General features: G+C 41.5%; 1 protein-coding gene across 1 annotated transcript; it reads left to right on the top strand.

The window, feature by feature from the left end:
- The first annotated feature begins 1,787 nt into the window (after window positions 1–1,787).
- On the top strand, window positions 1,788–13,596 carry satb1a (SATB homeobox 1a). The gene is made up of 11 exons (XM_026347750.1): window positions 1,788–2,219; window positions 2,750–2,979; window positions 3,204–3,380; window positions 3,490–3,616; window positions 4,968–5,091; window positions 6,279–6,390; window positions 6,817–7,343; window positions 8,513–8,710; window positions 9,354–9,509; window positions 11,332–11,535; window positions 12,218–13,596. The coding sequence occupies exons 2-11, from the start codon at window positions 2,763–2,765 to the stop codon at window positions 13,088–13,090; spliced, it is 2,715 nt and encodes a 904-aa protein (XP_026203535.1). The 5' UTR covers window positions 1,788–2,219; window positions 2,750–2,762; the 3' UTR covers window positions 13,091–13,596.

Here is a 13,596-nt window from a genome sequence, read left to right on the forward strand (position 1 = left end):
AAGATATCTCACTCTTCATGTCTCTTTTAGTCACAGAGACACAACTCATGCACCTGCAGCACTTTGCTTTGGGACACCTTCACCGAGATTCCAGGCACCATTTTGGTTATCACAGCTCTAGAGGTGAGGCACATTTCGGGACTGCATGGGAAGGTCTGCTGACACTCAGCTGCAACTTCAGGTTTCCGCCAACAGAACAGAGCACGAGCTGTTATCAATGCTAACTGCTTCAGCTGTGGCAAAACTTGGTACAGGTACAGTGATGGAATGAATTTCTACTGAGATATTTTATTTTAGACATGATTTAGTGAGCTTTGTTTAATGATTAGAATAATAATAAATTAGTATGCTGTATAGTATAGTATAGTATAGTATAGTATAGTATAGTATAGTATACTGAAGTAGTATAGTTTAGTATAGTATATTATAGTGAAATATAGTATAGTATAGTATACTGAAGTAGTATAGTATAGTATAGTATAGTATATTATAGTGAAATATAGTATAGTATAGTATAGTATAGTATACTGAAGTAGTATAGTTTAGTATAGTATATTATAGTGAAGTGTAGTATTGTATAGTACAGTTTAGTATAGTATGGTATAGTACAGTATAGTGAAGTATAGTATACTGAAGTAGTATAGTTTAGTTTAGTATAGTATATTATAGTGAAGTTTAGTATTGTATAGTACAGTTTAGTATAGTATAGTTTAGTATAGTATAGTACAGTATAGTATTGTATAGTACAGTTTAGTATAGTTTAGTATAGTATGGTGAAGTATAGTATACTGAAGTAGTATAGTTTAGTATAGTATATTATAATGACGTGTAGTATTGTATAGTACAGTTTAGTATAGTATAGTTTAGTATAGTATAGTACAGTATAGTGAAGTATAGTATACTGAAGTACTATAGTTTAGTATAGTATATTATAGTAAAGTATAGTATTGTATAGTACAGTTTAGTATAGTTTAGTATAGTATAGTATAGTATAGTAGTGCCATACTGTACAATGGCACACAATAGGGCCCAATAGTATTGTTTAACTTAGTAAGGGAATATATATATATACTTCCTCCACAGTATTCTATGTTATACTATACTATTCTAATCTATTTTCTGTTGTACTAATAGGTACCATAAAGAGTTATGCATAGGAATACATATAGTCTATTCTAAGTTAGTATATATAATAGTATAGTACAGGTACAACATAGCACTCCCCATAGTAAGGACCACTGGATAGTATGGTATGGTATATTATAGTGCTATTGTGTTGTACTACATGTACTACATGTTACTACTGTATGAGCTTTTCTACTGTAATGATAACGTTAGAGCAATTCTTTGGTGCACGTAGTAAAACCTGTGATTATTACATAGCCTATTAAACACAAGTCACGGGTAATCTTGTGAAAAGAGCACATCATCGTTCAAAAGTTAATATCAGTCAGCCACTTCTACCTTGTCCTGCTCCACTTTGTTACCATGGAGAGCTCCAATACCCTAAAGACAATAATAAGTGCGTGCACAGCATGCGGCGGAAAATAATAAATAGATTTATGCGCAATTGTCACATTTAATACATTTACGGAGCGCGCTAGTGAATTCATTATTACACCATATGCTAATGCAGCTGGGTCCGCGTATTTATGAGTGTGTGTGTGTGTGTGTGTGTGTGTGTGTGTGTGTTGGTCTCTCTCTCTCTCTCTCCCTCTCTCTCTCTCCCTCTCTCTCCCCGCGTGCGCATAGGGCTTTGAAGTGTAACCAACAACTGCTATCCCGGAGTCAGTGCTGTAGCCTAATATATGACAGGGATATGTACTCTGGGAGCTCCTAGGCACGCATTGTTCTCTCTGGAGCTTGATCCACAGTAGCAGCATGTCCCGGCGCTTTGGATCGGAGGTTGCTCTGAACTTGCACTAAAGGCCCGTTCATCTCTACGCCGACAGCGAAACGCGGTCGGAGGACGCAGAGTGATAAGAGGGGAAACTACTTGGACAGTAAACACGGCACAATGTCGATGTTAAACAAGCGACAGATTTAAGTAAAGGGACGCATACGAGCGCAGATTCGGACGCATACCGACCGCCGAGCGGGTCCGTTCTTCAACTGGAGACCAGTGGAAGCGAGGAGAACATATGGATAGAGCCGGTACAGGGTTGGCGTGTTGATGCATGATGGCTGGTCGTGGATGCACATTGTGCGGACTGAAACAGGTTGGTTGGTTTGATCAAACTTCAGCACAATCGGACATGGGACGATTAGCGCGCATTTCGGTGCTGGAGACGAAGTGAATCCCCGTCGCTTGCGGTGGCGCGCTTGGAGATGACAGCGGGTTTATTGTGGGGAAACTGCTCTGTAGCTTCCAGTGGACTTTTATTGTATTTAAATATCCTAATCGCTGCGTCTGTGTGAAGGATATCTTTCAGATCTGGAATTTTGTTATAATACGCACAACTGTAAGGGAAACAGCTGTCTCCCACACTGTCTCCAGGTATCCAGATATAGGATACTTTTTAGTCTACTTAACATTCTGCTTTTAATTGCTGTCTAGAAACTACATGTAGCATATTCTACCCTACCTTGGCAGGAGACTGGAAAAGACATGCATGTATAATGGGAGCTTAAAACACCTTCAGCAAAAGCCAATTGCTGACCACTACAAATGCTATCCACATAATCTAAGGGATTTTATATGGATACTTTGTACAGTGTTTGATTTTCAGTGTCTGTCTCTCTATGTCAGTGTGAGACCACAGATGGACAATCTGTGTAATGGAGCCATGAAACCTGAGGGCAGCGATCCCACTGTAGACCCCCAGCCCCCTCCTGCTAAGCTGGCTCGACTGGAACAAAACGGAGCAGGATCCTCGGCCCAGGAGAGGAGCAAGCAGGGGAGTCCTGTGGCCAAAAACCCATGCCTGGCCCAGAAACCAACAACAGCGAGGCCACAGGGCAAGAGCTGGCACAGCAGAGGTACATGAGCTGATACGGAGAAGGGCTCAAGAGAATCATGATATTACAGATTGTGTCATTGAATGTGATTCCTGCATGTCATCCAACATGCGCAGGTGTTATGGTCTTGTGTGATTAGAACATACTGTATATACAATTTTAAAAACAAGTTGATAAACAATCTCCATTATGACTATGTCCTCAAATGTCACTTTCTATGAAATCGCTTGTGTCTGTCACCTCAGGAAGCCTGCTGCCGGTGTTCTGTGTGGTGGAGCACAGGGAAAGCCTTTCGGATGGAGAGAGGAGAGAAGAACATGCCGAGTTTGTGTTGGTCAAGAGAGATCTGCTGTTTAACCAGCTCATAGAGATGGCCCTGCTGACACTGGGTTACTCGCACAGCTCTGCGGCACAGGCTAAAGGTACACAACACACACAGAAGACACAAGAACGCAGAAATAACTTTAAGCTTTCTCACTATTTCACTGAATTTTTACCTGTATGTGTGTGTTTGTGTGTGTGTACGTTCAGGTTTGATCCAGGTAGGCAGGTGGAACCCAGTACCCCTGTCCTGTGTAACAGATGCTCCTGATGCCACGGTGGCTGACATGCTGCAGGATGTTCACCATGTTGTCACCCTTAAAATACAGCTGCACAGGTAGAGAGCAGTCGTTTGCATCTTTTGATTTACATCTGTCTTTGGACACATTAGGAGAACCTAGAGGAGAAGGGCTCCTCACTCTTTACTGTATTGTGTTTGTCACACAGGAAACATGGACAGTAACTTCAGAGGCTCTAGTTGATGGGCCCCCTTTCTGACCTCTGGGCCTGTATATGTCCGTTCAGTAATCAATTTCAATTAGCATTGTATTCAATGCATGCAGGAAAACAATCTAGCTAACCATGACCCCTTATTTGAATAAAGAAAAGAAAATAACTAAACGCCATGGACCAAATCAAACCCATACAAAATTTGTAAATAGCCCACTAGTGGTTTTTGTCTAATTTTAAAGTCATTAAATTAAATTTAATGAGTGATTTTATTTGCTTGTTGCAATGAATATTAATGAGCATTTTAATGGACAGTAAAACTTAGCATTTGTTACATTTTTAAATAATCAGCTCTTCAATGTTTTGTGGCCATGGTACTTTAGCTGTGCTACACATGCAGTCGTGTGGCAGACCCCCATAGAAGTTGGGACAGTCCACACACGTTCCAGGCTAATTTACTTCAGAGGACTAGAGAAGGTGACATTTTCTCAGAACACGTTTAGAATTACAGTAGTAAATGCACAGATCTTGCAATTGACTTATTATTGATGGCTCTTCAAAGTGAAACTGAAGCACTTAAGAAAAATTCTGCTTTGTTTATTTGATTTGAGATCATGTGAAAAAATTCGTATTGTCTCGCAGAAAGAGCGACCTGGGATGATGTCTGCTTCCTCTGTGTTCCGTGAGATTTTGTGAATCGCTGTAGTTTCCTACTTCAGCCGAGACTTTCATTTACACCCTTGAATGTGTGTGTGTGTGTGTGTGTGCTTTATTTAACTCATGAGACAGTGCAAGCGTGTGATTCAGTGTTTTGACAGAGAAGTCCATGCTGTGGGTGTGAATGAAAGTGTGAGTGTGATTATTGGGGGCGGGGGCAACTTGATCACATTCTTTCCTGCCCATCACCAACCTGGAAGATGCTCTCTAGAAGCAAATGACAGGGATGTCTACTTTTTAAAGGGCCACTGCACTGATTTTGCACAAAGACTAGTTTACTTATTAAGAGAAGTACTAATGTTCTGAAGGGAGCTTTCTAAAGTCTGTGCAAATTCACGGTCTAATTAAAGATGCCACTGACTTACATTATGAGACTTAGCTTGAGCTTAAACCACATTGTGTACTTACTGTAAGGAAAGCTGTGTATTATGGAGGTGCAATGCTAAATAGCTGGAATACACATTTCAATTGTAATATACTACAATGTTGCCATTTAAGTGATTTTATTGCTCTTTCTGTAGCTGTCCCAAGTTGGAGGATTTGCCAGCCGAGCAGTGGACTCACTCCACAGTGAGAAACGCTCTGAAAGAGCTCCTCAAGGACATGAACCAGAGCTCCCTGGCCAAGGAGTGCCCACTGTCTCAGGTATAAGACACGTATAGTACTGACACACATGTTCAATGTGCATACAAGAAGAGACGACAGGAGGAATAACAGTGAAGTTCAGGGTGTACATGTGATGTGCTCACCCTTCCATGTCCTGCACACAGTAAGTGTGCGTGTATGTGTGTTTGTGCCTGCTTTAATGCATGACACAGAGTAAGCGTGTGGTCCATAGTTAGATGAGAAGCCCAGATGCAGGGGTAGATAAGGTATGGGGGCAGAGCGCAGGAGAGAGAAACAGATAAAGGGAGATGGATATCTTTTAAAAGCCATTCTGCCTGGGCTGCTGCCTATCTTGATTCTGTTGACTGCCAACCTCTATGCCTGTCACCCTAATCTGTCTGTCAGCCTCACCCACTGTCTCACTCTCACTCAGTCTATCTGTCCATCACTGTCACTCTTTGGCATTTCTGTTTTTTTTTGTTTTTTTTTGACTGATTCAGCAATAGCATCTGAATCTGGTTTTAAGATCTCCTTCAGTTCTTGTGTGTTTAATTAAGCAAATACAGAAACAACTGCAGAAATAATTTTACATTAATCATGAATATTCTTTATGAATATTCATAATTATCAACTTAGTCTATCTGTTATTTTGCCTGAGGGTGCGTAGGACATCTACAGTTTGATAAAAAGAAATTGCTCACTATGTCTCTCTTCTTCTGATTCCTCCCTTCTCTGCAGCGTTCAGATCTGATACTAGCCAATCCTCCCTCCCCCATCTTTCCTCCCCCCTTCTCTCACTCTTGCTCTCTCCTATCACTCCCTTTACCCCCTCTCTTGTTTGCAAGAAGCAGATTAAAATAAATATGAGAAGATGAAAGGTGTAATCAGATGTAAAGATTGCACAGGATGGTCTTTAGGGAAACACTGTGTGTGTGTGTGTGTGTGTGTGTGTGAGAGAGAGAGAGATAGAGAGAGGCATAGTCTCTGATGACCTCTAGTGTTTTGTTTGATTACCCACACACACATACACACACACACGCATGTATGCACACACACTGACACACTCATCTGTCTTTATTATTCTATTTACCTGGGGGTCTTTTTAATAACACTGATCTGAGTTCATTAATATCAAATGTGTGAACAGCTGAGACACCCAGGATGTCCATAGCAGGAGCTCAGAAAATGTAATGAATTTCTATTGTCTTTTCCCCCCTCTGTTTCAGAGTATGATATCATCTATTGTAAATAGCACTTACTATGCAAATGTCTCAGCTGCCAAGTGTCACGAGTTTGGTCGATGGTACAAGCACTTCAAGAAGACCAAATGCTTCAAGGGTAAGGATTCCAATCACGCATGTAAATATCAATATGTGTGTAATGGGTCTTACAAAGTCCATTCAGTACACTACTAATCATCATAGTATACTGTTTTAGCAGCACAAAAAACTGCTTAAACAGGTTCAACAGTGTGAAGTCGTTAAAAATGTTATTATTTTATAGGATGTGATATAATATTTATAATGTTGCTGCCAATTAAACTTTACAAAGAAAAAGATTCTGTCTCAAGATTCAAAACTTTTTGTCTCACCACCCACAATTTAATTCACAGTACACTCACAAAAAATCCTCCACATTTAATTTGCGTTCTGCCTGGTTTCAAACTTTTCTCTTCTAGTTTAAGCTCAATACATATTCAAAACCTGTTTAGCATCAGTCATTATTTGTTGTGTTAATAATTTACTTTCTTTTTTTCTTCATCAGCAGTTGACATCTTCTCTGACCAGTCAGCACACGTCACCCTCACCCAGCAGCCAATCACTGCTTGCCCAGCTGAACAGAGCTCGACCCTTCTTTTCCCTCGCGGAGCAGTAGGCAACATATGCAGTCGTCCACCCCTTGGTCTGCATCCCCCCGGGTTGGTAACCCAACCTCTCAGCTCCCAAATGGTCAACCAGCAGCTAGTGATGGCCCAGTTTCTCAACCAGCAGTATACTGTTAGCCGCATGCTAGCTGGGCAGGGACTCTCATCATCCCCGCAACAGTATCTCAACCACCCTCCTGTAGGAAGAGCTCCTGCCAAGGTCTTCGCCATAGCCCCAGATTCCCAAGCCCCACAGTGTGGCCCAGTGGGAGGGTCTGCAGCCGGGCCACAAAACCAGACATCAGTTGGACCTTCTGTGGGGCAATGTGACGTGCCAAGTGACATCTACCAGTGTGTGAGGGAGGAACTGAAGAGAGCAGGCATCTCCCAAGCCATCTTTGCCCGGGTTGCCTTTAACAGGACCCAGGTATGATCTTGAGCGGGTGGGGAGTGGTGGCAGAACGCAAGATGTTAGAAAAACTTAGGAGCATGTAAATGTTTTCTGGTAATGATCTTTTGGAAGTACCCTCTGGTGTTGCGGTACTGTAGTAGGTAAGTGTGTTCCGCGAATATGTGTGTTTCATGGTTGGCACGTTGGCATGGCCTTTGCCGCAGTGCTCCCTCCCCCCATGCATATGTGTGTGTGTGTGTGTGTGTGTGTGTGTGCATGTGTGTGTGTGTGTATGCGTGTTTGTGCCAGCACTCTGCAGCACAAAGCTGGTGCCAGCAATGAAGCAGCTGCTGGGCCAACTAATCACAACCCCTTGGAGAAATCCTGTCTCCCTCTCTACCCCTTCCTCTATCTCACTGTCCCTCCATCTTTCTGTCCTTTTATTCATTTTACTGTCTTTTACTTTACTGTCTTTCTGCCATTCCATCATTTCCCCTTCCCTTTTCCCTTTCTGTTCCCCCATTGGTCCCCCCCTTTTATATCTCCTTCCAGCATCGCCTTTAATACTTAAATATTACATTATATGTGTCCATGATCTTACATTCACCGCCACACCCACAGAAATGGGGCTCAAAGGACAGGCTCAGCCCATTGTTATTATCATTATTACCGTCATTATCATTTTCATCACAATAAGCAGAGCTAGTTATTATCCACCCCCAGGTTTTTCAGTTGCCAAGTCCAAGGTGCTCCAGTTCCAGTTGTACAAGTTGGGCATGATGCCAAGATGCCATCTAGAAGTGAGGGAAGCATTTGTCAACTGGCGATTCACATAAAGCCTCCATCTATTTGGAAAGCGGCGTTTGCTGGGTAGATTCGAAGATGATCCATGATTTGTATAAGAAAGCGCTTTCCACTCGTGCCATCTCACTGCCAAGCATGAAATCTGATTTATTTTCAGTAAGGAAGCCCTATAATCTGCATGTGACGTTTAAGCGCTGCCCTGCATGCTTAGCACTGACGGGGAACTGGCTCTATGTCATCTATATGTAGTGTAACAAACACTAAACTGCAGGAACTTGTAAAGGTGGTTGAAGGACAGCCAGAGTTGGACATGTGGGTTTTCAAACCATTTTGGGGTTTTTGTGTTTGACATTACATGCGCGTATCATTATGTAGACAGTACTGTTTGTGTGATTTACCAGGGCCTGCTGTCCGAGATCCTGCGTAAAGAGGAGGACCCCAAACATGCCTCCCAGTCTCTGCTGGTCAACCTGCGGGCCATGTACAGCTTCCTGCAGCTCCCCGAGGCAGAGAGAGAACGCATCTACCAAGAGGAGAAAGAGAGAAGCCTGACTGGATTCACACCGAACTGCAACAACACACCGCCAAGATCCACACAGGTCAGCAGAGACAGAGGGAGACAGCCATGAAATCTAAAACTAGTTACACAAACCTGCTGTGAAGTGTTTCAACTAACGTCTCCATGGGAAAGAGCAGAGGAATATCAAAATACTGGGTCTTTTACTTTACTGTACTATTAGTTTTTAGTCAAGGAGAATTTTAATGACTGCTTTCAAACTGAACTGGATCAAGTTTTAAATGTGTTCTGCTATGTAAGATTTTCACATATATTCTATAAATAGTGAGCAAACACTATTAAAACTGAGTTAATTTAAGCTATTTCAAGACACTTCAAGAGAAACATTCATTCATGTGAAGCTGTTGTTGGAAGTCGGAAGCTTACTGACTGATAATCCTTGGACCTCTGCTCTCACTGACTGATCACTCACAACAATTGTAATTTCTTTGTAAACTTATACTATTTTTTAATGAATTTCCTTATTCATCATTCTGCAGTGTTTCACCATGTTATCCAAGTTTGATATATGCAAATCCAGGCTTGTCTATGGCTGTATATAGGATATGATCCCTCAATGGCTTTCTACTTCTGAAAACTGCTTTAGTGTGTAGCTTAAGCCTACTCCATGTTCACTGTAGTCCATATGGGAACACACTCTTACTGTCTTTGTTTCTTCATTTTAGGCAAGACTGTCACCAGTTACAGCAGACAGAGGCTTGAGGACGGATAGCTGTGTTCTCAATGTCAGTGCTTCCATCTACGAGGAGATTCACCATGAGATGAAGAGAGCGAAAGTGTCCCAGGCCTTGTTTGCAAAAGTGGCTGCCTCCAAGAGTCAGGTACTTGCTTTCCATGCTAGTATAAATCTAATGATGTCCAATTTTAAACACACATTTTTGGAACCCAATCGTTTGTTAATTGTTCAAACTTACCATCAATGATGAATCCATCTCCATAGTTAAAGCAGTGATGGTTAGTGTGTGTGTGTGTGTGAGTGCTGAGGGAAGCCCAGATAATCAACCAGCAGCTGTACTCTGCAGAGAACTATCATCAGTGCATCAGACTGCTATTGTGTCCTAAATTATCGTTTTAATAGTCGCCATACACATGTACACACCAGTGCAATCTGCACATAGACATACTGTACGAGCACATGCAATCACACAAACTCACACAGGCACACAAATGCACTAATAGACAAACACACACAAGCATGATTTGAGTGTTTATTGTTCTCATTTTTATGGCAGCCCCATAAGCTTGTTATTGCCTTTTGTTTTGAGGATAATTTCCCTTCATGGAATGGGGGGATTTTAGCTGTCTCATTTTCTCTTCCCCTCATGCATGTCTCCAATTTTGTCTGTTTTTTTTTACAGTTATTTTTCTTTCTTTCTTTCTTTCTTTCTTTCTTTCTTTCTTTCTTTCTTTCTTTCTTTCTTTCTTCCAAAGAATTTGCCTTTTTCTCCACTCATCATCAAGATGTTTAGAGGTCATTCAATGGCCATGCCAGTACAGACAGGTGGTCCACAACCCCTGAGGTTTTTTCGCTGGCCTCCATTTTTACCTTACTTTTTCCTCTGTTATCTTTACTATTCTCTCTCTTGAACTCTGTCTCTCTCTGTGTCTGCCCTCCCCCGTCTCTCTCGCTCTGTCTATTACCCAGTTGTTTGGCAGCCAGAACCGTGCTGGATCTCTCTGTTCTATCTGCACAGTGCATCTGGATGGTATTGTGGGCTAGATTTGGGCTATAGCCAGTAGTGTGTATGTATGTATGTGTGCGTGTGTCTGTGTATGTGTGTCTATCAGCCAGCTTGCAAACATAATCATGCTCCAGTTCATGAATCTGAAACTAACTTGGCTTTACGTTCCTCAATCTGCCACTCACAAGTTTTTGTCCCTTGTGATGCAGAAAGGATTCAAGAAGAAAATCTCACCATGATCTTCCAGTTTTGTCATTAGAGCATATTTAACCTTCAAATCTATCTTTATTGATTCTGTTTGCATATACTTAGTAAACAGGAACCTTTACATCAACCCTTTTAGATTCAACGTGAAACGTAATTTTCGTGAACTTTGTGATTATAGACCAAGCAGACACTGCTTTGTTGTTTGTTTCTGAATTCAAGACACTCAACTTTCTAGTTACGACTAATTATAACTACTTAAAATCTAATTAGTCACAAAATTAGTAAGAGAGTGGGTGTACCGGGGTGAAATGAATCAAAACTCATCATATAAATTTACATGATGTTGCCATGGCAATATTGATGACCCAATACTGTTTCAGCCTTATGCTAGGTTCACAATATAGAAGGGATCAAATGATCACATTTTAAATAAAGTTACTGCATGAATATATTTAACAATAAACTGACTTTGTTTTGCCTACTTTACTTATGCATTGTCATCAAAGTTAAAATACAATTTGTGGCAGAACAGTAGACCTTTTTAACAGGACAATATTTTGTTGAGACATATTTTTGTCTCTTCTTCTGTGGTGTCAGATCATGTCATACAGAACAGCACCACACTGGCTCTTGGTCTTTTTTGTGGGACATCTCACATGTGTAAATATGTGCTGACATACCTTGACCTTTGCTCTGGGTGAAGGACTGACCATTTCGTCTTTGTCTCCTCCATCCATCAACGTTCCTCCTGTAGGGATGGCTGTGTGAGCTGCTGCGTTGGAAGGAGGATCCCAGTCCAGAGAACCGCACGCTGTGGGAGAACTTGTGCATGATCCGCAGGTTTCTGAGCCTGGCTCAGGCTGAACGAGATTCCATCTATGAGCAGGAGAGCAGCAACATGAGCACACAGCAGCACTACACTGACAGGCTCACACTGCTCAGTAACGACAATACTCTGGTGAGACTAAACTTGAGACAATTGTCAGGAACATCTATTAAAGAAAGGTTTAATGTAGGTAACAGGAATTTGAAAGAATATTGAATGCCGATGGAGCACTTTAGTGTGCAATAGCAAAGCAGTGTAGCAATGATCACTCAGTGTCAAAGATATTAGAAAATTAAGATGATTGCCCCATCAAGCAATGATTAGTGAGGCTGATTTGTTATTTTTCTCTCACTTTCATTGCTTGTGCATGGATTGATGGTTTGATTACAGCACAGTTAGCGTGAAGAAAACTCTGTATCCTTCCATGTTTGCAGTAATAATACATTACCAATGCATTCATAGAAAGACAATAAGACTTAAACTAAACTGTACGCTCTAGCTCTGCTCTGTGAAAACATCTGAGATTCGGGTGAGTGGGGTTAATAACCCCATATATGATGCAGATGATTCACCACTGAGGATCAAAAACGCTGTATCATCCTATTGACATAAGAGAATATTTTAATAGGAATCATCCTGTGCACAATATGTTCTATGAAAAACTGTATTAATTTAATTTTAAATTAAATTTAAAACTTAAATAAAGACAGTCACTATGAAAGCAAATTTAAGTGATTCACTGATTTTTAGCTAATTCTCAGATAGTCTAAGCGGCCTTTACTTCAAATTGTCTTTTTTTTTTTCTTTTGGTCAGTATCAACGCAACTCCCCACTGCCACAGCAACACCATCTTCAACCCCATCAACCTCTGCAACCAGAGACAGGACCTCATCTGTCTCCACGGCAACCATGTGCTGCATCACCAGCTGAGTCTGAGGTTGGAGGCTACTGGGGGCACTTGAGAGTCCATTTGCAGGGCAGGTATAGTAGCAATGGTGAGAGAGGGGAAAGTAAGGACTGGGTTGAGGAAGTCAGAGGAGATAGGAGTAACATGGGAGGGGACTGGGGTTGTACTGGTAGCGGGAGAGATAAAAGTATAGAAACCAATGAGCAGGTGAGGGATGACAATGTGAGTGAGGAGAGAATAAATGAGATAATTGAACACAGCAAAGATGGAAGTGTTAAGGAGAGGCTGTGTGTTAAATGGCCTAGCATGAAGGATGAGGAACGAAGTAGGGCTGGAGTTTGCCCAGGAACAGATAACCCAGGGGAGGGGTTAAAAGTGTCCCATGAAGCACTCGGAATCCTGCAGAGCTTTATCCAGGATGTGGGTCTCAACCCAGATGATGAGGCGGTCCACACCCTGTCGGCTCAGCTGGGCCTGCCCAAACACATCATCCGCAGCTTCTTCAACAGCCAAGGACAGAATCAAGAACATGATCAGTATCAACACCAGAACCACAGTCTAGACAACCAGCCCAGCAGTACAGCCCTAAATCTTTACCAGGTGGACATGGCCACAGAAGAGCAAGAGGAGGAACATTATGCACAAACTGATACAGAACAAAAACAAGTGGAGATGCAGATGAGAAAAACAGAAGCAAGCCAGATAACTGTTTTAAAAGAATCAGATGCTGGTACTCAAACCATTCCCCCTATGAAGGAAGAGCAGGAGAGAAACATTTAACCCTGAATACATCCTGTGACAAACCATGGATGAGCCATATGTTTCCTGTATCCTGTGAGGTGCTTGCAGCACATTTTTTGTCCACTTGCAACTCACTCACTGTTACAAAGTGTGCAAGCATAGTATTGTGGTATGGGAGTGTTATACAGGCATTTTACATTATAAAGTATATTTACTTAGAAAGCTGTTGTGTGATTTGAGCATCCCTAATGCACTCGAGACAGAAATTAACTGTGATTATATGTACAGATAATCTTATACAACATGTGTACTGTGTGTAGATACACATGTGTGGATTCATGGGAACCAGTACAATCGGATGTCAGATCATTGTTTAAATGGAATAGCTGTAGTTGGTGGACTGATGGAAATTTCAAGATATGTTCATGCCAGAAATGCCTTTTAGAAAGTAGCACTGCCAGTTTGTTTTTCTATTAGTAATATCTTTTTTTTTTTTTTGGTTTAGACCCCTTTTTGTCCAAGTTATTGAAAGGTTTCCTTCAAGA

Source organism: Anabas testudineus, chromosome 11, assembly GCF_900324465.2.
Source record: "Anabas testudineus chromosome 11, fAnaTes1.2, whole genome shotgun sequence".
NCBI classification, from domain to species: Eukaryota; Metazoa; Chordata; class Actinopteri; order Anabantiformes; family Anabantidae; genus Anabas; species Anabas testudineus.

What these genes read in the sequence shown, in the direction of transcription:
- satb1a (XM_026347750.1), top strand. Translation starts at nt 2,763, where the DNA reads ATGGACAATCTGTGTAATGGAGCCATGAAACCTGAGGGCAGCGATCCC. An exon ending in CTCTGCGGCACAGGCTAAAG is followed by an intron (nt 3,381 to 3,489) that starts GTACACAACACA and finishes GTGTACGTTCAG; the next exon opens with GTTTGATCCAGGTAGGCAGG. An exon ending in TGGCTGCCTCCAAGAGTCAG is followed by an intron (nt 9,510 to 11,331) that starts GTACTTGCTTTC and finishes TTCCTCCTGTAG; the next exon opens with GGATGGCTGTGTGAGCTGCT.